Below are 25,545 nucleotides of genomic sequence, written 5' to 3'. Positions count from 1 at the left end.
TCTTTACTCAACCCACTGTGTCAAAACCCACTATCACTAGATGCAGATTCAAAGATGCACAAAGACAGTGGTGACAATCCTGCCATACTGTTGCCCAGGAAAGTACACATGGAGTAAAACATTTGTTCTGAAAGAATGGCAGTACCATTTAAAATGAATAGTTGGGTCCAAAGCTATCATAAAATGTGGGCTTTATTCTGCTGAAAGGAGTAATGGGAAAACCAAACACGCCTCGTTAATTTGCCAAGCAAATAAAGTAACCGGAGAAAAATTAGAGAAGCTGATGTGTGTGTGGAGAGGGACAGGGGGAAGGGCAGGATGGGACAATTCCTGTTTTATTTAGGCTTTTATAATGGTTCTATTATGTCTCAAAAATGATTGAGTGAAAAAGCGAGAAAAATTCAGAGAGATGATAGAAGCAGAGCAGAGAGTTGGTAGAAGACACAAGGCAAAAGTTGTAAAGATCAGGGATCTTAAATAAGATTCAAGACATTGAAAGATAGTATCCTAAAGATTTTAGTATCCAGTCCAAACTCTGTGGTGACTACAGACCCTAGAAGCAAGTGCACATAGGCATCCCTGTCATTCCCACTGGAGGAAAACAAATTAATGGAAACATAGGACAAATGGCAAGTTGCCCACTGTAGGAATAGTACTTCTAAATGTAATTTTATACTTTTCTAGGATCTCTACAAATGTGTGTTATACACTGATGACAGCTCTAAACAAAAGCATTGATTCTATTTTCTTACCAAAAAAATATGAAAAGCAACACTGCAAATTTCCACATACAGCATCAAATGGTTGCAACCATGACCTGGAGAAAACTATAATAAATGAGAGAAGATAGTTCAGTCTTTTTGACCATTCAGCTATAAAACTTTGCTGAGATTGGGTGTACAGATAACTTTGTACAGATCTTCCAGATGGTTAGACTAAGAATAATTTTAAAGTCAATAAAAAGTATTTTAGATTGCAACAACTTCCAGTTACTACTGTTCTAACTGGGATTTGAGCGGGCCACCTAAAAAAAGGGAGGCAAGAAGGGACTGAAGTTAATGAAAAGGATGTGCCTTCTTCTGTTCTACATTCCTAAAGTGGTATGTGTCAAAGAAAGCAGTGAGATATTTAGGACTTGGAAACTCAAATCTTATTTAGGATCCTTGTTTTTCTGATAGGCACCGATCGTTATTTAGTCATTGAAGTACCTTTCCAGGTCATGGAAAGACATAATAAGGAACTATGAAGCAGTGTACAGTGTCCCTACCTATTTTATCTGTTCTCTAGATGGAGAACTACAGTATCCAGGAATGTCAGTATGTCACCTTTTACCTGTCTTAATTCCTTAAAAAAATACAAGCCTTTTACCTGTCTAGTTTTCCTCTGTGTAGGATGAATTGCTCAGTTTGGTGCAATTATAGTATGTACACCTTGCATCCAGGTTTTGTCACTGTGTCTTGTTATCTAACACATGCATTGTAAAGCTAACCCCATATGTTATGGCAGTATGTAAAAAAGGTAGAAATACCCATGTGTATTATATTCAAGAAATACAGTCAATTTTATTAGACATTATATGGATATTTGTTCCCAAGGTAGTTTTGAAAGGCAAGGATATGGAAACTATCCACAGTTCTACCTGAATCACAGTAATGCCTAGCTCTATTTTATTATTAAAATAAGCAGACTCTCTTTATAGTCAAACAAGCTCTCCTTTCAAAGAAAGAAAATATTTTAAAAAAAGAGAGAAAGAGAGAGAGAAGGACCTATAAAATGCAGACAGATGGCTACATTCTGTCATTAACTTCAAACAAAATAAAAATATTAACTCCTCCATTTTTGCTAAGCATACTGTGGCAGGAATTGAATGTCTGGGAGACACGCACCTCATCTGCTGCAAAGACAAAGACATACCTGTTTTCTGTCTTGTTATTTGTCAAGCACCCACAATGTGTTAGGCACTGTTCAAAGCAACAGGGATAACGATCTTACTTCAAGTACCCCCTGGACTAAACAAGATATAAAAGATAGAAGTCATTAGGGCTGTGCAAAGCTTCAGGCGGTGATTCAATTCGGAGGAGATTTGGCCCGATTCAGTGGCCAGGAGCTGAGGCAGGCTGTGTGGGGTGGTGGTGGGGGAGGAAAAGTCATTGCCGGGGCTGCGAGAGGGGCGGGGGAAGGGCCTGGCCTGGCTGATTTGGAGATTCAGCAGCAGCCAAATCTCCAAATCAGTTTTGGCCAGATCAAATCAGGACAGTGATTCGAATCATCGAATCAAATCACTGTCCCCCGAATCAGCCGAATCTGAATCCAAAGCCAACACTAGCTGCTTCTCACAGGCCTAGAAGTCATGCCTGTATTAGGGGGTCTATGCTTGTTTTATGCACTTACTTCTGGAATAGTCATAGAAAGAAATAGGTCTGAGGAAAAGATCTGCATGTGAAACGTATCATGACTGGTAAACGGGCAGATGCATGCATAGGGACCAGCACAGTACATAAGCTGACATGGAGAAGAGGACAAAAGAGGTACTTTGAGGTTGATTTATTCCTATAACAAAACATCTGTTGAGTAAAGAGCAATACAGCCCAGTTTGGTAGTAACCAAAAACATTTTCTCACTGATACCTGGCTGGTCATGGTTTATTGTTTGGTGGCTTCTGTTCAGTTCCTCAAAGCACTCATGTCCAGACCACAGAAACCATCATCACAACTGGCTTGCTAGTTTCGACAGCACAGTCAAAGTCTGAATACACATAATGGAAATGGATAACTATTCCTTAGGGTCAATCCAGTTTATGGCTGATGCCCATTGGCAAAACAGCTGTGGAGAAGTTCCTCCTGACGCTGCATAAGGGTTACTGTTTTATGAATAAATGTCAAGTCTCCAGAATGGTCTTTGTGTCATCTTTCACTAGTACTAAAGAGTGTTTGGCCATCTCTAAGCCCTGGTGAATAATGAAAAGTATATTCACAGTATTTACATTAATTTAATTTACATAACATTAGTTAATTAAGTTATGTAGAAGTATTATTTTACACTCCATACTAGAAGAGTCAATGGAAACAGTGGGAACAAAGTCTACATAGTCTAACCAATCAAATAAACTAGTGTGAGGCAGAAAATGATACACTACAAAACACAAACCACTTAAAAAACTCCCAGATAATATAAAAAAGAGAACAACAAATGCCAAGCAAACAGGAAGCAGGGAAGTGAACCTAATTCACTGATGTCTTTTAAAGTTTATTGTTTTGGATTTATTTTTAAAAGGCTGATTAAATATTGTTAAGCGCTGCAAAATGAGCGAACCTCTAAAAGGCGAATAGTTTGTGCTTCCAAAAGGAGGGTGCAAGCATCCTGCTCCCTCCATGCAGTGAGAAACCCAAAGAGAAATTGTGCTTCCAGACCTGGTTGGTTAGTTATGTTTTCCTCCTTCTTCCCCTCTGCTAGTTTGTGTAGACAGTGATACTGCAGTTTAAAAGTCACTATATTCAAATGTTGCAAAGATCCACAGATGCTGAGTCTCATATTTTCACCGAGAACTCTACTTGCTAAAAAACTGCTACTTTCATAATGTAAATGACAAATACATAACAACAAAAACTAAATATCTGGAGGGTTCATGTGGTTCAGCTGCTTGGAAACTCCCCTTTGGACCAAACAGAATATGACCTTAAGGACCATGCTACAAATGTTCAAAGCTGATTCACTACTGCTGTCCCAAGAAGCTAGGGTGGCTCTGTAGAAGCACACCACTTCAGACAAGATGTAAAGCCACCTATTGTGTTTCCCCATCCAGCATCCTGGAGGACGTTAAACAGCCCAACAATTTTTTTAAACATTTAAATATAGTATCAAGAGTATCCAGGCATACATTACTTCTGTTTCAGTAACACAGGCTTTAAGTGTTCTTGAGTTTGCATATGGCTTCATACAATCACTGTACATGCTTAGATGAAATAACCAGGGATACCTGAAGTGGTAGACATGAAACCTCAGTTATTACTTGCTGGAAAAAACTGGCTATTAATTAAATTTTGAAAGCATCAAAACTCTTTTTAAAATTACAGATCCTGGGTCTGATTTCTAGCACATCTGTAAGTGGGTTTTCTGTATGGAGTCAGCATTTTTGCAGAAGAGAATGATTCCATGAGCAATTTTGTACTTGTAATTTGTTGTTGTCTCAATTTAGGTCATTTCCATGTTCAATCATCTGGCTTGTAGGATGCGGTCGTGTACTAAATTACCTAAAGTATGCCTCTGAATAAGAGAGGATGCAATTATTAGTATGCACAAAGTATGGGAAAAAAGAGGAGGCCAACTTTTGAAACTTTGACTATATGTATGTAAATAGTTCATTTACACTTTACCACTGCCATGCAGCCATTATTGAGAGTGGATTTGGTAACTATGGTAAAATATTTTACAACAGTTTTAAGGTGAGAAAGAAAGAAAAATATCTCATTCAATTAAACCAATAAAGAAATTCTATATCCTATACCAAGAATATAACATCAATCACGGAAAGTAAAAATCCCATCTCTATTTTACCGGTTGTAAAATATTGACTGAATATTGATCACTTTAATAATTAGCATTTATAAATAAGCTTCTTAGAGATCTTATTTCTCCACCTTGTGTTATGCTCCATTTGAAGGTCCTAACTCCATTTGCATGTTAATTATGATTAAAGATGCTATACAGTTTCATCCTCCCTGCAAAGCAGAAGGTAAGGCACATGTCAGTTTAGGGTGGTAGAACCGTATAACTTCTATGTGGGAGAGAGAAACGGTCTGTTGGAAGTGGGCATCATGCCAGTAGGTGCCAAATACTGAGATGACGACAACTAAGGTTGGTAGAAATTAAGAGCAACTGATACTTTCAGAGAATATTAAATTCTTTTGTAGAAATTGCTATTAAAAAAACCCAACCTTGTATAATGTTAAAGATTTACTACTTGTAATCAGGTGACATCAGAGGCCACAACTGGCATCTGGAACTATGGCATGTGTAATAAGCATTATATAGCCATGTAGAATAAGACAGTCCATGCCTGAGAGAGTTTACAGTCGAAGGCACGACACAAAGGGAACAGCCATCTTATATGAAGTCAAATATTTCCACTTGAAAAGAAACTTGTAATTGAAAGCTGGTGGTGGTAGTGGGTGGGAGGCTATAGAAAGAAGATCCCTGAGAAGATACTTAATTTCAAAACCTTATTACAGGACTATCTTCCCGAAGGAGAGTCAGAGACTAGCCAAGTAATGCTCTGCTGTAAGTCCAAGAAATTTTTTAATAAATGTACCTAACTTTAGAACTAGTCTGTTGATTTTTATATTATCCAAGACTACTATATCTACATGTGTGTGCATGTACATGCACATTCACACACACACACATTTGCACAAACACTCTTTTTCCCAGTTCCCTATACTTCTGTAAAATTGCCAATTCAAACTAATTTGTTGCAAGTAATCTGAAGTGGGTACCTGACATACATAGAGTACTTGCTGGTTGATATCATTGGACAGAACAAAATTCTTAGGGCTTGTTCAGGGAAACAAAGAAAGAGAGAATTGGGTAACATGCAACCTATGAATACAGAAAAGGGTATGGAGTAGACTGAATTTTTTTTTGATGGCACAGCGCCAAAGACTGGCTGATCAGAGCCATTATTTGCACAAAGAAAGCCAAACAACCTAGATAGTATGAGTATGAGTCATTGTTGCAAAGATCCATTTTGGGTTTTGCCAATTTATGAGATTTTAAACTTCTACTCCAGAAAAATGTAATTTAAAAAGCCAGATGAACTTTAAGGAGCAGAAATAGTTATGGCCTTGATTATACATTTTATCCAAAAGAGCATCTTCTGATACCAGGCTTGCACACTGGACAGGAAGTAGTCAAGTCTGACTAAGATAGTTGACATAACTTGCTCCTAATGCACAATAGATTTTCTTTGGAAGGCTCCCACACAATTACTGACAAGGTTTGACCTTCCTGTGTGAAGCATAATAAAATCATAATCTTACGTGGCATGGCAGTAGGCACAAATTTAATTTCGATGTTATATCTCACTGAAATAGAAGTGTTATTTGATGGCCAGGATATTTGTTTTGGAAGCGTACCCAGGGAATATTACGTTAAAAAAATAGGTGGTGATTTAACACAGAGCTGCACTTCTAAAATTTGAGTGTCTCCTCTCAGAACTAAATTCCAGTGTTAGATAACAGCATTTCTCCAAAATACTGTAGTCTCCAATACCTTTTTCCCAGCCTTGATGCAGGAAGACTCCTACTGAACAAGCCACCTGAACTTAAGTCTCTCCCTTTAATAAATCTGTCTGATGTGAACATTTTCTTTCTTATGTCATTAGCTGAGTGTCACAACATCTATCAAAAACATGATTACATTATGGCTTCGTTTTCAGAGGATGTCGTCTCATTGGCAAAGGAACTGATTTCAGGAACTGCAGTCATGCCTCCACCTTCCACAGTAAGATAATCCAGCAAAAACATGGACAAATGGCAACTCTACCTGAGGTATAAAATGACCACAACCATTACTCTGGCCCCCTTATATCCAATCAAACTTTTGCTATTGACTTCAGGGACACAATGACTATGCAAGAGTGTGGGGGAGCAATGTATTAAAAAATGAATAAATAAAACTGCAAAAATTTTAAGGCTATTATTCACACATCTGTATCTAGTCACAGAAATGGATTAGGAGCAGACATCATATGAGCCTTTATTCCTTAATATAGCTCTTGTGTGTTTTATGTAGAGAGAGAGAAGGAAGGAGAAATGATAATGGATAAAGAAAGCCTGCCATCAAAGTGTGAGGGAATCTAGTTATTTGACTAAGCAAAAAACATACTAAGTGATTTGTAATAGAAAAATAAAATGAACTCACTATGTCTCAAGAGGTCTGCAATATGATCTTCAGAAAAGGTAGCTTGCCAATTTAATTGAGGTAGGAGTTATTTAATTTTTTTATATACAGGTATAGTTTTCAATAAAACTACATATGCCTATAATACTGCAATGGCAGATGTGTCTCGATTATTAGAGGTGGGCTCTAGGGAATATATACAATGGATCTTGAAATCTGTAAGCAGCTGTTTGGAGTGGGGGTGGAACGTTGTAACACACACACATGTTCCTTAAGTGCAGTAATGTTTTGTTATTTTACTGCAGGTGTATTACAGGGATGAAATTTAATAACTTATTGTATACAATACCAATAAAACTGAAAGATTCTGCACCCTGATGTTCATGAACAAAGTACAAATTAGAAGCAGATAGTTCCTTACACATATAGATGTGCACATAGTCTGAAACTAGAGTGTTATCTTCCTCTTATTATTTAGTATGAAGAAAAAGAAAAGAAAAGAAAAAACCTACAAGGTACTGATGAAGTTGTTCCCGGTCAAATTCTGCGGAAATAAAGAGCTTTTGAATGCGTAGGATGAGATTCATACATGTATTCATAGGGTCTGTTGGATACCCAAAGCCCCTGAGAAATGCTATCAAAGAGAACTTTCTAACAATGGAGAGTTATTTTTCAGTGCCTAAAAACACAAATCTACTTCTGGAATCCACATCAGTCTCTATATCATGCTGGACACTGGAAAGCAGTTTTAAATGCATGCAGCAGGAAAAAAAAATCCCCTATGGCTTTCTTCCCTTTTTGTTTGTGGGCTTCTCTTGCAAATTATTAGAAATGTTGAAACAAATAATTGACAAAGGAAAAGGGAAGATTCGGCACTTGCTTTGATTCAAACTGGGAAGAAGCTATTTCTACTCATTTCTTCCTCAATAAGAGAGCATTGCTTGTTATGTAAGAATTTATGCATTTACTGGACACAAAGGCATGGCGTTAAGCTGCTGGGCTGAGTTAATCTATATGTATTTGCCACAGAAATCACCATGCATATGTCACTTGTAATATCTCATTTGAAATACCTTAAGTTTGTCTAAAATGTTTTTCTGTGTCTATAAGAAATACATTTTATATACAATAATGCATAGAAAGCTACAAACACAAACCACAAGCTTCCCCCCCAAAATAGAGAGAAAAGTAGGAAGAGGTGGGAACAATTCTCATAAAGAAGTAAGGCTGGAAGGGTCCTCAAGAGTTCATCTTGTCTAAGCAGGGATCGAACCTGCAACCTTAGTGTTCTTAGCACCATACTCCGGTACATCCCTGCTGCTGGGGACAGCAAGGAAAGGCAGGGAGAGAGCACGGCACATCTTTGAACAGGAAGTGGAAGGGAAGCGGGGATTCTTCTTCCATTTTAGGGACTTTAAGAAGTCCTTGGAGGCTCCCGTGGGGTGCATCAATCCAAAAGGGAGTGTAATCGTGTCATTGCACCTCCTCTGGATTCACCCCTGATATTACATGCCTCCTTCAGAGCCGAATCAGGATGCGGCCATGGCAGGAGTGCTCGCTCTTGCTACAGCCCTTCCTGGTCCAACCCTGCATGGAGTTTCCTGGGAACAGAGGCATATGGAGCAGATGAAACTGTCCCACTCCCCTCGGTTTTCAGGAGGCATGGTGGAGCCAAAATGAGAAATGGTTATGGCAGGAAGACATGCTGTCTGCATTATGCTTTGGTTTGGCTCCGATATGACATCTGAAAACAGAAGCATGTGGGGCAGTTCTACCTGGTGGCGGTGGCATTTCTCTCCAGGCTGCCTCTACAGGGGAAAACTGCTTTGCAAGTTTCCATTTTAACAGATATGCAAGAGTCGAACTGTGAATAGCAGCAGCAGAAACGCTACAACTGCCTGAACAATGTCAGGCAGGCAGGCACCTTTCTGCAGCCACTGCTTCTCGGTTCAGCTCCGACGTACCTCCTAAAATACAGAGGTGGGTGGGGAAATTTTATCTTGCCGGGCGCAGTAGTGATGCCAGCACCATGGCACTCCTGGAAGGTTCTCGTGGGACCTGGCTGAGAACTGCTGCCACACACAGCCTTTACCTTTAGAAGCTTGTTCCTTTATAATCAGCCTTGAAGAAGCCAGTCTCCCCAAACCCAACACTATGCAGCAGGCGCTCTTGTATTGCTAATGAGGATGAGGGTCAGTCCCATGGAAAGGAGAAACTATTGAGGTACAGTGTATGGATATTGGAGGCTGGTGCCAAATGTGAGAAAAAACAAAAAACACACCTTACTAGAAGCAGCAGTGCATTAGTTTGACCCGGCTCTGCAGCATCTGTATAGATCAGGCTCTTCAGCAGGGCCTTTTGGCACTTTTATCTAATAGCTGATTTAATCAGCTATTAGATAAAAGTGCCAAAAAAGCCCCACTAAAGTGCCCAGTTTATACAGATGTTGAGTGGGCCGGGTCCAACTAATGTAATGCCTCTTGTGGGCATGAGCTGCTTTTGACATGGGGCACATGGAGTTTAAAGTAAATCACTGGGTTTGGGGGATTTGGGGTTTTTTTTACATTTGTAAGCGGTCAGAGATACCAAATGTTATGTGATCCCTCTTTTTCCTCCTCAGCTACAAGCAAACAGGTGTATTGCAGACATACACTAAGATAAAAAACTCTCAGCACAACTGCACTCTTGGGAAGGGGAAGGGGAAGGAGGTGGCCAGGGCCAGCCAAGAGGAAACGTGGGAGTTGTTCAGCCTGGAAGAGTTAAATGATTTTGTTTCTTCCTAGCCTCCCCCCAGCCTGCCTCCCTTATTTCAGATCCTGCCTCTTCTGTCTCTTTTTAGTCTGATTTCTTGTTCTGCAAGATCCCATTAAACTTGGCTTTTAAAGAGTTCTAAGAACAGCATCCCCGAGGTAAGCAATGCATTGTCTAGGGAGTGTAAAGTGTTCGGCTGCAGACCTGTGTGTGCACCTTTCTACAGTTGATGTCAGATCAGTGTTCATTCATTCTTCCACATCGGGATCACCCCATCAGTCCAACGTAGACAGCAGAGGTGCACTGTAAGCACGTGATGGTGTATATGAAATGGGTAAAGTTACAAGTGACTGAATCTCTGATGTGATAATCTATATTATTCGGTCCAGTGATCATGTGGTCTGTATTGATTTTGGGACACAGAAGGCATTTGGGTCCATTGCAAGGCCTGGTGTTTTGGTGAGACTGGGAGTTACGCAGCTTGTTTGAGAGATGCTGTTTGAGGTTGGGGGGGGAGCTTCCTGTAAGTCAGGACAGTTTTGTTCCCCATGGCTACCTTGAGACAGTCATTCTTTTCCAAAAGGTTTTGGAGGACATTAATGATGTGTCTAAGCTGTTCAAGCTGGGGGGCTAAGAGTCTGCATGGAGATGTTTTCAGGGAGAGATCTGGGTTGGGAGAAGCCAAAAAGTTATGCATAATTTTTTTTAATGGGTAAAAGAAGGATAAAAATTTCTATTCAGGAGGAGAAGGAAGGAGAGGAAGATGAGAAAGGACTATAGGAACAGGAAAAGAGGACAGTATAGATGAGAACAGAGTATGGAGAGAAAGGAAGAGAAGTGGTGGAATGGGAGAGGGGAACCCAAACACGGTGGTACTGTACAACAAGCATTCAAAATCAGGATTGTGAGGAAAAGAAGCAAAGTACTTCCTAATTGGGCAAAGGCTCAACTTTGTGCAAACCTCTAAAAACATTCAGTGTTTCTACAAACCTAAACCAGATATTCGCATATTCACTCACCAAATAGTAACATCCTTCCATGGTCACAGACATGCCTGCCGTGGACACTTGAGAATCTGTTCTCACAAGGGGAATGGGATTTGAGAGACTTTGGAGGGAGAGAAAAAGGTTAGACGAGGCCCAAAGAAGAGCCGAAAGTAGAAAGAAGACATGAGAAAAGGAATGGGAAGTCAATATGGAGGAAGCAGGAGACTGGAGAGTGGGGGAAGAATGACAAAATCTTCTTGAAAACATTGAACAAACTTGAAAGTGGAATCTTAAGTATCCATTCACAGGGTAGATATACACTCTTCCCAGGGCAGATGAAAGTCCTGCTATGGAGTCTCAGGGTTAAGCCAGAGGGAAGCACGGTTTGTGTAAGGAGACGCAGCCAACAGGGCTGAAACCGCACTGCAGGTAGGCAGTAGTTCATAGGTTGCCTGGCTGGAAGGCTCAGCACCAGCTGTAAGTGATGATGAGTGAATGAGGCTGGATCCACAAAGAGGGTTAAAAGCTCCCGGAGCAGGATGCAGGGGATGCTGTGGTGTTGAGAGGGATGCACAGAGCCTTGGTTGTGCTCCCAGGGTCTAAGGCAAGGCTGCAGGTTGTGGTGTATTGGTCTGCTTGTTGTCTGCACGTTTGTTTTGTTTTGTTGCTGTAGGGATAAGTATGCCCCGTGGAAAATCAACTGCCTTGAAATCCAGAACATGGAGCTGACTGGCCTTGAGAAGGAAACTGGTTGAGTATCCCACTTACAGCTTTTTCTATTCTGGTGTGTTTGTTTGGATGGGTCCGTGCATTAGGACAGTGGGACTGCAAAGGGCATCGATAAAAGAGCTGAGTATTTCACTTTTCAGGACTTCATGGCTTGCTGCTTCCAAATCTGGCTTCCTGCTGCTGCCTAAACTGCTACTGATGCAATCATTTCTGTGAACATGGGAATGTCTCAGCAGAACAGAAAGTTGAGATAGTCTACTTTTCAGTTAAAAAAAAAAAAAAAGGCTTAATAGAACTGAAAAGTTTCTAATAATGTTAATTTGCACTAAAGCTGAAATAAAAGTAACTTCTGTTCATTTTGCAGGTCCATTTATAAAACCTTTTTTCTCAAAGGAAACTTTATAATAATTTTCACTACATTTTAGTAACAAGGGAGTTAAAAGAGAACAGGTTTTTTTTCATTTCAGTTTGTATTGTAAATATATAACCCTCTACCTCCTAAGTTTGAGAACCAGATTGAGTCCTTGGAAGTGGATGGGATGTACAATGAGCTTCAACGAGCAGCTTTTGAGCATCAGAAGGAGAGACCTATAAGGACAATATTTTTGTCCCTCCTTTTTCAAAAGGACTAGTGGAGGAAACTAATCTCCAACTCTTTTTTTTTTTTTTTTTAATTAAAACATGTTAAAAATGGCTTCTATGCATCTTTGCAAAAGACACAGCCCAACTTTACAAGGAACTGATCTAGATGTAAATATTTGGATATGCTGCACCAAAAATATTGCAGACAATGCAAAAAGCTTTTTTTTGCTTGCTTTCTTTTGGATGTCAAGACTTTTGTCTGCCCAGTGTACTAGCTTCAATTGGAGACAGAAAGAAGACCTTCACCTATCCTGTCTTATGGCTTGGAGATTAGAGCTCTCTTCTGGGAAATTAGACCTGTCAGTCCAAGTTCCCCCAGGATAAGGAGAAGGGGGTAGAACTCAATTCTTCTATTCCCTGGATAAAAGCTCACCACTAGGATTTGGATCAGAAATAGGTAGCACTATCCTGGGAGTCACCTAATTTCAGAAATACACAGATACCTCAGAAGTGCCAGTGGTGTGGTAAATTGGAAGTGAATACAGCTGCACATGGAGGGGTCAGAATTTCAGACAATCCCTTTTCCTTGGCCTTGTCCATTGGCTACTTTTAAGTATCTCTGTGCTTTCTGAATTGAGCTTTGGAGGCACATACAACTCCCCTTTGTATCAACACCCAAATATATAAACGCTTGTAGGCATATCCAAAGTCTCTCCACTGACACTGGAGGGAGGAGAAATTCTTCACTGGATCATTCTGAAATCCCCGCTTCAAGGTCAGGCACTCAAAAGTTAAACAGGCCAGCAACTAATTTTAGGCACATACTGAGACAATTTGAATTCTGCCTAAAGTAATTAAGTGATTTCTCTATGGTCGCTCGGCAAATTGGTAGCAGCTATAAACAAGATCCAGCTCTCCTGATTCATGGCCCTGTCTTTAACTGCTAGAGCATGATTACATTTTTTGTGGAGCCATTTTGTTGTCATCACAAGGAAGTGAAAAGAACTGTTGATGAAATAATACATTTGTAAGATTTGATTCAATATCCTAAATCATGTCATAGGACTCTCTTAAATCTGCAACTGTTTTTACTTGGATCGTAAAGTATGTTTATTTTCCAAAAGCATTCAGATGCCCAAAGTGCAACTTAGGTAGACTGTAAACACCTACATCCAAATAAGTGATAAATAAACCCCCTACCTAGTCATTTAAATGCTAGAAAGCCAATATATTTTTGCCAGATATCGTTTTGCCTTGAAGAGCTATCGCTGTCTATATTTCCATCTTGGCTGAGTCAAACAGCTCAGCACCTACGCTCATCCGGGGTTCACAACCTGGGTATCTGTCACCAAGTCCCTTGAGGACAGCTTTGGTAGGCATGCTCTGTACATGCCCAACTCATTGTAAGGAAAAGATGTAGTTTTAATAGCACTGATCAGTGCAAGACAAAAATGTGGAGTGTGTCCTGGGCAGTGTTACTGCCAACACCCAGCTTTTATATAGTTTTTGTATAACCAAACCTACATCTCCCACTTTCCAGGAGAGTTTCCTAGTCACCAGGCTCTCATCTAGGTTGGATGGGAACCACATATAATACTTTCTGTCAGAGCTAAGCCACTATGTGGAACAGAGACATAGGGAGCAGGGTTTGCACCCTGCCGCCTGGAGTGGGGGATGGTGGAAGTGCCATTGAGTGCTGGCAGCGAGGGGCTTCCAAGGGTGGTGGGAAGGGAAATCTTTCCTACTATGAGGATTCAAAAACAGTCCCTAGCTACTACTGCCACAGGTGCAGCATGGTCTGAGCACCCCAGCTCTTTCTTCTACAGGAGCAGCGTGACGTGGGCACCCAGCTGCTGCTGTAACAGCAATGCCACGGAGCTGCTTCTGCTGCTGAGGCACAGACTTCATGGGGGTGGGGGCACCATTCTGGCATCCCTAAGTTTGGACTGGGGCTGGTACCCTTCTCCCCCACCACAAGTTGCACTAGTGGTATAGGAAGGAATATAAATTTAACAGGGCAGGAGGGAAGTAAGAGGGACTCTGGTTCCTGACGAGAGCATTGCACTGGGAAGAGGATGTCAGATTTTTTGGTCCCTGCTCTCAACATTATGTATGCATTTAGTAAAACAGACTGAAAGGGACTGCCTGGGCCATTGAGTCCAGTCCACTGAATTCAATGACAGCCATTTTTCCAACAGGGTCCACTATAGCCACCTCTCACACACCACAACTATAATTTCAGCCACATTCCTCTCTTCAGTATTCCCTACTGGCCTGGTTTGGTATCCCCTGCTCAATCAGCTCACTGGCTGTTATGAATCCCATCTCTAGGTACCTAATTGGGATATGTAAATTCTGCTTCCAGGGCTAGGCACCAAAAAGTTTGGTGTGGCAATATTATGTGTTGCAATACATAAGGCCCTTGTGCCTCTGACCATTAGCTATTCGGGTGAGGGACCAAGTGTACTGTTCTACACTGTGCAGAGTATGCATCGCAATGTCAAAGTCCAGAAAAGAGTACATATAAAGGAGTACACAAAGTCTAGCAAAGAGTATGTCAAGTATTTTTGGTCAATAAAAACTTGTCTTAAAAAATCCTGAAAAATCTATCATTTCTCTTGGTCCTCAGACACCAAGATAATTAAAATCTCCATTGTTGGGAGCAATGCTATGTTGTAAAACATGAAGACAATAGGTGAGATCCTTGCTCCACTGAAGATAATAGGAATTGTGGCACTCAGTGGGGACAAGATTTCTCTCAGTGTATTCAAATATGTCTTCATTGCAACTCTGCATGATTGCTCTATGTCTATGAACAGTCTTTGATGACTGTTCACTTATAATGGAATTAAATGGTTCCCAATATGGGGTTTTACCTGCTCCCACTGTGGGCAGTGAAAGTTTTATTAGGTCTTCATTTAGAGCATAGGCCAGAGGCCTTAGAGTTAAATGGGCTGATGTAAGGTAGAATATGTCTTTCACTGCTGTGTGTAGGCTGAGAAAAGGAAAAGGTAAACTTTTCGTTACTGATGAGGTAGAAAAAGTTTTGTCTAAAGCAAGATTAATAGGTAGCAAGTCCAATATCATTAGATTTTCAAGTTTCCTTAATTGGTCCAGGAATATGTCTACACAGAACAATGCATGACATCTGGAGGTAGCAATTTACCTTTCAGGAATCAACAAAATCTGAACTGTCTTCTCAGGCTCAGGAAAAAGGAATATGAGATTATACTAGTTGTTCAAAATTCCTTGATAAACCCAAGCTTTAGTATATCCTGAACTGCCTGTACTCTTGCCTCCAAGGCTTGACCTGGTATACAGTAGTCTTTTTTCCAGGAAGTGCTGTCTACATATAATCAGGTAGCAAAAACATAAGCCAGAAACCCATTATACCCTTTCTGGGATGTCATTTTGGGGGGGTTCCAATTCCTCAAGCCTTGTATATAACTAAATCCTAATTGTTCTACTGTCTGGAGGGCTACTTATAATGGCCTAGACCCAGGATTAAACAACAGTCCCCGTACTGGACAGGGAGCCTGATGACTGCATCTCCCTGTAGATGGTATTTCTATTTCTTCCTATCTAGTCAATGCTGATCTACTTTACTTACTCTCCTTATCACCTCCCATGAACCTTTATTATTGGCAGCACAGGCAGGAATGTACTCCTCAATCGAAAGTCACCTTGTATTTTGTAATGTTTTGCAATGTTTTCCCCATAGTTGTTGAATTCAAATAATTTTTTTAATGAGTGAAAATACTCTGAGGGAAAGCAGATGAAACAAGAGGCAGGTCACAACTTCTAGCAATCCATTTTTCTTTCCCTCTTTCCATTTCCAGGGCATTGCCTGAAGGATTAAGTTACAATCATCAACATGTATGGCAAACTGATATTCACACCCATTTGATTCCATTTAAGCCAAACTGCTGGTCCCATGATTCTTAAAGACTTTATTTGGTAACCCCACTCAGAAAGCAAAAAACAAAGTAAAGCAAACACCACACCTTCAATCAACTTTCTTTCAATGATCTGCAAAACAGCACCATTTCATTCTGACTTGTGTTTTGCCGTTTTGAGTTTTGTTTAATTTCGAAAGCACTGTTCTGTTTCGTTTCGTCGAAACTGTTTCACTGTTTTGACGCCGTTTTGACATTTCGCCCATAAGCTATAAAGGGGAATCATGAAACTGCCTATAATGTTGTCGTTTCTGGCCTGATTTGGATGAAACTTGCAGGAATGGTAGTCTCTTCTGAGGCCAGGAAGTCTGCCAAGTTTCAAGGAGGTGGGTGCAGGGGACTCAGGGAAACTGCACCTCAAGCTGCTGACAAGTAAAACTTGTGACATGTGACTCTGTGTGTGTGTTAAGGCGCAGCTGTTTTTCTGTCCCTCCCCCAGAGCACTGGGATTGGAAGGGACCTCAGGGAAGGATCACAGTTGCTGGCCAGCTACACAGTCAGTATGAGAGCAGGCCTTCCCCTCTTCTCCCCTTCCCTTTTCTTACTTTCTGTTTCCCTGCAAGCAAGCCCAGCTTCGAAACTCAAAACATTTCAAAGCTTTTAAAACATTTCAAGTGCCTTTGTTTCATTTCAAGGCTGTTTCAAAACCTTTTATTTCATTTCAATTTCACTGTTTTGAGCTTGAAAAAGTTGAAACAGCATTGAAACAAAACACCCTGTGAAATTTCGCATAGCCCTAATGAACAGGGGTATCAGAGAGAGGAGTCTGAACACTTTCTGGTACCCAATAAAATACTCAATTTGCCCTCTCTAATCAGTCATAACTTTTTTACTTCCACATGATCAAATACTACAGAAGAGTTCAGGGTCTTAGTAAATTTTTTTTTGGGGGGGCGGGTGGGGGGAACGTTGACATTCTGGCCATGATTCATAATTTTAGCTGTCCTCAAAACCCTGGCTATCCAACTGGTGGCCCACACACTTCATGCAGCCTGAGAGGGGTCTGAGTTGTGGCTGCCAGGCTCCTACTTGGCCACTGCTCCTCTTATCACTTTGGCTGCAACAGCAACCAGGGCCTTCCCCTTCCTCCTCCAGCTGCAGCTTCCTGCTCCAACTCCAGGGGATGGGACAGTGTGGTGTGTGGGAGGGCACAGGGTGGGGAGGGAGGTTGAGTCCAGGGCTGTCCAGGTACACGGTGTAGCAGTGGGTGGGCAGTGTCCATGTGGTGCAGCAGTCTGGCGGGTGGTGCTCATATGGGCATGCAGTGCATCAGCAAAAGGGGTGCCTGAACGGGCACAGGACCAATATGATATGTGGCCCTCACTGGGGAGTGAAGTGTGCAGTCCCCTGCAGTTTGTAATTTGGACAGACCTGTTCTAAATAAATACCTTACCAATGGAATTAATTCAAGAGGCACTCTAAGGTTTTATCTTCTCTTTGGGCTAGAAGATAAATTATTAATCAATGGCCAGTCTCTCCGGTCTATGAATCCCAATCTAGCTGCTGCCATAAGGCTTTTTCACATGAAAAAGGGGAAATCATGATGCCGTTTTCTCCCAGGTAATCATTCCACCTATTACAGTGATACTGCAATTATCCTGTAAGAATTTCAGTTGCTTGCTGAATGGCTGATTCATAGAATTTGCTAAAACCATTGACAATCCAAGAAAGGATGGAGGTCTTGGAGTAAGGCATGAAAATAGATCCCCGGAGACGTTAGTTAAGTTTCTAGTTCAACAGATTCCCTGTGTGATTTGGACTGCTCTCTGGGCCTCAGAGCCTCAGTTATAAATTAGAGTTAATGATATCTCCCTTTTCCCATGCATTGCCCATTTAATTCATAAGCTCTTCTAGGGAAAGGACTGACACAGTATCCACAATATGTGTGTGCACAGTATCCAGAATGGTGAAATATCAATCCCAGTCGGGCTTTCTACAAGTAGCAATAATAATCATACCTGCTTGTGCCAGTGTGTCTCCTGAATCTCCCCCTGGAACACTTAGTTTCTAAGACTGACCTTTTGCCAACAGATTCAAAATAAGACAGCTCTATGACCAGTCATCCTTAAATCACCTACATGCATCTAGAAAATTCAGCACAACGTTTCATACAGTGCATTAAGAATTCATGCAAGTCTTATACATAATACAACTTGTTTTGATAGGGTCTTTGTGGGCACCAAAACAATGTCTGAATGACTGGTAGGTACTGAAAAGTATTCAATAAAAATGAAAGAAAAATTAAAAACCATCACCAAAAGAGCCAGAGTATGTTTTCAGATGAGATTTGGAATTACTGGTATATAAAAAGTTACAGGAAAAGCTGTGTTATCTGGCACTTTATCAACCGGAAAGCTCCATTAACCGGCATCTGAGGGATGAAGCAAAAGCGAAACTGGAAGTCCCACTTCTAGTTTTGCTGCCGCGAGCTGAGTTCTTCTCCTTCATTTCTTCGACCTGCAGCCCAGAGCAAAGTTGCCTGCATGGGGCAAAGCAGCTTGACTGGGGCCCCCCTCCCTGTCCCCCAGCACACTGATGCCAGGGAGTGCACCAGACAGTGAACATTTGATTAACCAGCATATTTGATTAACTGGCATCCCCCATTCCTGGGGGACTACAGCTTTTGCTGTAGTCAGGGCTAGGGACAGAAGTTACACATAAACTGGTTTAAGTCATCATAAACTGATTTAAACCTGTAACAGAACAGAAATTCAGTGCACATAAACCAGTAACAAAATGGGAGAAACTGGTTTAAGATAAGCCCGGTTGAATGTAGTATCAGACTTAAATGATTTGGGTCAAACCAGTTTATGCAGTGTCTATCCCAGACCCCTTGCTGGTTCAAGTTCAATCACAGCCCCCCAGGCATCCCAGCATGCTTTCCAGCCCTGGGCTGGGCTGTGCTGTCTGCTCCAGCAGTGAAAGGGTGGGGGGGAGGCAGGGACTGCCCCCACAAGGCAAAACCTGGCTGGGGTCTGGGACGAGGGAAGGGAGTTAAACTTCCCTTCCCCTGAGTACAGAGCTGCCCTGCCTCGCCCGGCTAAAAATTTACTGCTGACTCCAACTGTGGACTAGAAATCCCAGAGACAGCTGGAAGCAGGAAGAGGAGGTGATGAGCAAACCTGCAGGGTACTTCTGCTGTGATTGGACTGCAAATCCCAGAGACCTTGGTGGGGCAGCAAGAAGAGGAAGCCCATGCTGGCTGTGCGCCAGAGAGCCATGCTCTAGTGCCCCTGGCTTCTGGCTTGAGCCACTGCAGGCATGTGGCTGCACTTCCTGAATCAGAAGTGAATGTTTGTCCAGTTGTTTCTCAGTTTAATCTCTGCATTTTAGATTAACCTGCAAAGACTGAATCAATTCAGCGTTGGGCTTTTTGACTGTCTGTACTTAGCTCAAAAGTCTAGAAGCTGCAAGGAAGAAGGCTGTCATACCAAGTGATGAGACTATATGAGAAGAAAGTCTGAGCAGGTGAACAGTAAATGAGTGCAGTAATGGAGGACAACAGGATCAACAGACCAAGCTTAAGTAAGAACATGTAGGGTGTATAAAAGAAAAAGGAATATATTTAACCAGAACCTGAAAGCACTAACATAGTTATTTCAAGACAGATAAAGACAGAGATACAAGCCTGACTCAAAATTTCACTGTGTTTGTGTGTTCTTCTGACTATTGTGAAAAAATTCACTGTTGTTATAGTTTATTTCAAAGTCATTTAAGGCATCCATAAAATCACATGCATTTGGAGGTTGTGTGTGTAACATATGCTTAAATTCATGCCTGGAATTTGGTGGAACATATACCAGAAGGATTCAGGGATTTTTCCTACTTCATATAATAATAAATATTTATAGTTTTGCTTTAAACAATGGGGGGGAAGCGGGAGTATTCCCCAGTTCTGCCTTTCCAGTTCAAGCCCAGTATTCGTTACTTCATACAAAAAGTGCCCCAAAACTCAAACGACACGAATGATGATTTCACAAGTAAAGGGGCCCCTTAGTCAGCAGAGGAAAATCTTGATGTCTGTAAGGAAGCATGCCAATTCCTATTAGTAAGAAAGGATGCAGGGGTAAGCATGACTTTTCTCATTGGCTAACAAAAGGGGCCTCACTGAAAATAGCCTGTTCCATCACCATCTGCAAAAAGGAAGTATGCTGTCAACCACCTTCTCCCCAAAACTCTAATGACCTCTGCCGTGACCCTCAGAAATTAGATACACGGGAACAGAGCTTCTACAGGAATTGAAAGCTTTACACTAGAGACACAGCACTGAGAGGCTCCTTGCCCAAGCTATCTATTGCGAACATTTGCGCTCACATTCCAAAGATGTTTCTCCTGCATTGGAATGGCTGTACATTTATTTCCTGTAGAATTCTTTCCAAATAAACTTGGATGAACTGCGCTCCGACATGCGCACTACTCTCTTCCTGACCTGGCCGTGCTTTTTCTCATCCTAACAAATCTTCAGCGGCAGAACTGGATGGAAAATAATGGCATATCTGAATCAGCCGGAGAGGCAAAACTTGAAAAAGCAAACAGATGCAGGGAAAGGAACATAATACCAGCTTTCAATGATATATTATTAGTGATTGTGTGCACTTTGAAGGCAAAGTTCTGTTTAATTACTTGAACTGTTTACATTTTCCTATGCTAAATTAAAAATGTTTTTTCTTTAAATCAAAATAGATCCCCCTCCTCCCCCTGCTTATTATTAAAACATTATTAAAAAGCATGGCCATATGAAGGGGATGAAGGGAGAAAGTATTCCCCTTTCTATTAGAGAAATAATATGCATTTTTTTTTCTGGCAGAATTAAACAGTATAAAGCTCTGAATATTAAAAAGGTTATTAAATTCTTTCAATAGTTTTTTGCAAAGTAAAAAAAAAAAATGTAGTGCACTTATAAAAAGGAAAGGAAGCCTAACAGTGTTCAAAAAACAAAATGAATTTAAACATATTATTAATATTGCTACTGAAATTAAAAGGAAAGCATCTTTTTTAAAAATCAATTGTCTTGAAACAAAGCTTAGACTTTTGGCTATTGATAGTATTTTTAGACTCAGACTTTCTCTGGAGAGTTAAAAGTATGCAAATGCAGAGTGCACAGAGGCACAAACACACACATGCTATACCTTTGTATTACACTGGCATTTTATTATTTAATTAAACTACTCTTATTTTTCTAGCTCACGCATGCTTCCCTTGAGACGGCTTTGCTGTTAGCCTGCTGGCCTTGACTTCCAGCCAAAAACAATTCAGAAACAAAAAGGGACAACAAATCATATTTTCACAGACATTTTTATCCCTCAATACAACCCTGTTTTCACACAACATCATACAGACTCTATGAAAACTACAAATTTATTGCAGTAGCCATCCAAAACGAGGGCTTGACACATGCTCCGTGGTGTGTTTCCACTTTTACAATTTCTTAAGTTGTGCCATTAAGTAGCAACTGTTATGTTAAAGTAGTATAGACATTGCTGCAAAGGACAGTAATGTATAGTTTACAATGGCTTTGATAACAGAACTATTAGATTGACCTAAATACTTACAGTAGACATTATCTGTATCTCAGTTAGAATATCTGTATTACAACATCCGTAGAGGAGTTTTAAAAAATGCCTATTTTCAAAAACTTCTTTGCATTATGGAAACAAGCTCCATGATGCATAATGAACTTCACAAAACAAATGTAATTTATCAGGGTATTTATCACAGTCTTTCCACTGCATAGATTTTCACTTACCTGGTGGCAACCCTGTAAATTTGAGTCTCTTCCATATGATGAATATGAACCCCTTTCTGTTTTACCTGTTAACAAAAAATAGAGGTTTAACAGTTAAAAAAGAAGTATGCAGCCTCTCCAGGCATTTCATATGACATTCATTTACATTTCCATACTGGTGTTTACATATGTAAAACAGGCACTGCTGACTGTGTTGTGTAAGTAGGCAACAGAAAAGGATTAAGATTTCTTCATTCTGGGTATGATAATGTGGAAATAAACTTCCTATTCTTAGCTATACTGCTCCACACACTTCCTAAAACTGTAATCTAAAGGGCTTTCACCATTTTTCCAAATAGGCAAGTAGACTTCTCTTCCTCCCTATTTATTTTTTCCATCTCTCACTCTCTTGATTTTATTTTTATTTACACGGCAGGCTGACTACCTGTACTGTGACCCCAGCATAGTAATTCCCATTGATTACACTGACACTCACTGGTGAGGGCAGAGCTAATCAATCATGGGCTCTCCAGATGGTGAACTCAGTAAAGAAACTGTTCAGGACTCTGCTTTTCACTCTCCTTCCCAAGTGTAAAGTCCCTCATGATCAACATGATGATGGAATTTACACCTGGGAAAGAGAAATTTGGTTGGAAATTTGCCATTCTCGACCACAATTCCTACTGCACCAGCAGTCTGGGACTTGAACCGAGGTCCAACGACTGCCAAGACTCTATGCCAACTTGAAGTACCTAGTTTTCGCCCTGTAGTTATTGAAAGACACAGATCCAAGAGCCTGATGGTTAGACTCATGATATTTTTTTAGTAAAGGCAAGGTTCTTTATATATATGGAGGAGTAGTCTTGAAAAACATCAGCTGGCAAAGAGGAGGTTGTTGCAAAGCACTAAGTCAGGGCTGGGTAGCAGTACACCAAATGCTCCTGAAACAAAGAACAATCAGGAAGGATGGTACAAAATATACTGGCATAAAGAGTGAAGGTATTCACAAGGGAATGGTAGGACAATTATCAGAAAAAAAACAAGCAGAAGCATAGCAAAAAAACCACTTATTATGGCTAGGAGCATATAAAATGCCACATACTCCGATTTTTAACAGGCCATATGTTATACTTGATCTATACATGAAACTCCTATCAGTGCCGACGACACCTGAGTATCCATGTCTAAGGCCCAGATCGCTTCACAGTCAAACCTATGGTATACCACCACACAGTGCAATAGTACGTTACCAACTTAAAGAGAATCATTTAACAAGTATCTCTATTTAAATCACATTTTTGCAAACATTTTCTTACACTATTTCTTAGAAAAATGTTACTTTATTTGGGGAATATCATGCCATCATAACAACATATCTAATGCGCAAACAAAACTTATAATTTTATTTACTCTTTTATTTCAGTCTATAAAATGTAAGCGGTCTACGAAAATGAAATGTGTTTGTAAAAGACAGGGTTGACTAGCAGCCTAAAATATTACAAAATCCAATTTTCATGGGACACTATTTAACAGTTTGCCCAGCGTGGTCATATTTTTATGGAGACCTATGTTGTGACAGACTACTAAAAAAAAAAAAAAAAAAAAAAAGGATGATGCGGTTCATTTTAACAGTTCTTAAAATGATTGTATACACATTTTAACTAACTTTATGAACCTGTTCTTTAATAGAAATCTACTGTATCTCTTGATCTCTATTAGAATTATTAATGATGAGCTCAAGCCAATTAGAGGAGTTTGATAAACAGATTATAGCATATTCCTTTCTTAGGAACCTGGAATGAGGAGAGGGGAGGGAGAAATAAAAAGAAAACACGTGTTCTTTAAAACGATTGTAGATTGATTTAAAAACATAAGTTTGTTTTTGAAAAAACGTATTACAGAAACAAAGACATTTACAGGATATCAATAGCGTGTAGACATTTACACGTTTAGTAACTTCTGAGAGAACTTCTACATCGTAATAAAAACTGATGGACCTTCTACACTATTATCCCTTTAGACTAAGTGAACAGGAAGACTCTAGAGAAAACATTTAAAATTGAAATGACAACGCAGCTCTAATCTCGAATCTTTGGTCCAATGCCGAGATCTGAAAAACAAAACATCTTGTTGGTACGTGTCTGGAGTTATGTGTGTTATTTCACATCGCCCCAATAGGGCTACTTGTTCTAAAGCCAGAAAGTCAATGCAAACGACAAATGCTATGCACTAAAAAAAGAGGGTGAGGGGAACTGAATACAAGCAACAACACACGAGGAACTCTAAAAGCAATTTTCATTGCTGCAAAGATATCAGTCGTTGTCTTTACTATCATATCAGATACAGGCAGCCTCATCTTAATTTCAGTTGTTAAAAAATATTTATCCAGATACAAAAATAAACCCACTGCAAATTACAAGTTGTCAGGGTTAAAAATCTACTTCTATTTGTGTGGGGGAGGATAAGAGAACAGCATAGACATGAATCATTCTCAGTAATTTGAGTGTTTCCATGACATCAATGGGCACTCGTCCAGGACTCTGTCGAAGTCTGTGAGGTACCAAAGCGGCACAGCAGCCAGCAGGAGATTGACTTTTTTTTAGGATTATGCTCCTTGTAAAGATTTCATCTGTAGCATCCACTTTTACCACCAAACAGATAGCTTTAGAGATCATGAGTGAATATTTTTCATTCTGATAGTGTAAGTCTTTAATTTTTTTACATTACATCTTTTCCCTCCAAAATACAGCTAGAAATTTGCCTTCTCTATTAAGCATAAATAACCACAATTCATTTTTAAAAGTCAATAAACCATTTAAAACACACACATATACACACACTTCTACTAATACATATATTTTCACTATTAATTGTAATTAGAAAATTCACATCGTTTTTGTAATGATGCTTCATTTTGTAGGAAAAACATCATTTGTATAAACTGTCCATTTTAAAATTAGCTACAGTCTTGATGTTGATTTTCTGCTTAAAATTCACTGGCACATTTGTTTCAGATAATAAAATTTGCAAGAGTGCTGATAATATGCTACAGTAGGCTCTTTAAGTAACTATTTGTGCTCACAAATACAAAAGCTTCTCTTGAATTTCTGCATTTACTGTACAGTATGCATGATTTCCAGCACCTCGAATACAGCAGTCTGTAGTGTAGGCTTTCTAAGGTTTGAAAAAGCTTAAAGGTTATTTTAAAAAAATGTTTAAAAGAGATAGAGCCCAGAGTGATGTAGAAACCCGACGCATTCACTGCGGAATTTTCGAGACAACCCTCTAGTAGTAGAATGCGGCAGCCGCTGCGGATATTTTTTGGCACAAAGACAATGGTGGCAGTGCCAAGCCCCATGGCTAAAACTACTCAAAAGAGGCATAAGGGTAGCATTAATCGCTCAAGTCTTTTACTGCATGGAGTACTGTTGTCCATATTTTAAAACCTAAAAGTACCCGTTAGTAATTTTTGTTGTAAGCCAGGGAAAAGAAGAAAAAAAAAAAAGCTTGAAATACAGACCAATAACAAATCTTGTCAGACATCTGATTAATTTTTTTACCTAGAGGACCAAATGTTAAAATGTGCCATTTGTTTCTAGCACTGTGCACATGTAACAAAAGATATATCCTTATGTGGCTTTCTGCTCTGACAACTGAATCAAAGCTTCATAAAAGAAGCTGACCTACAGTAGAGAGTTAAATAACTTTTAAATATGCACTTCTCCTTAATATAGCACAGAGAATGTGCATCTCTATTATTAACAGAAGTCATTATTTAAAAAAAAAAATCAATTAATTGACACAATGTACGCCAATCAAACTATAAAACAACATGCAGCTCCTCTTTCCCGATGAACACATTGAATTTGAAGTCTTATGCTCTGTATACCCCAAGCAACAAAAATATTGCCTATCTAAA

General features: G+C 40.0%; 1 protein-coding gene across 16 annotated transcripts in view; it reads right to left on the bottom strand.

Moving 5' to 3' along the window:
- Window positions 1-25,545, bottom strand: part of TCF4 (transcription factor 4) — a 351,863-nt gene that overhangs the window by 159,760 nt on the left and 166,558 nt on the right. For all 16 annotated transcript variants that reach the window (XM_014593968.3, XM_014593970.3, XM_019495923.2 and 13 more), the window contains one exon: window positions 21,648-21,712. In XM_014593968.3, the coding sequence (XP_014449454.1) occupies window positions 21,648-21,712 (65 nt within the window). The remainder of the gene's footprint in view (window positions 1-21,647; window positions 21,713-25,545) is intronic.

Source organism: Alligator mississippiensis, chromosome 3 (assembly GCF_030867095.1).
Source record: "Alligator mississippiensis isolate rAllMis1 chromosome 3, rAllMis1, whole genome shotgun sequence".
NCBI lineage: Eukaryota > Metazoa > Chordata > Crocodylia > Alligatoridae > Alligator > Alligator mississippiensis.
This window is presented reverse-complemented; position numbering and strand designations above follow the sequence as displayed.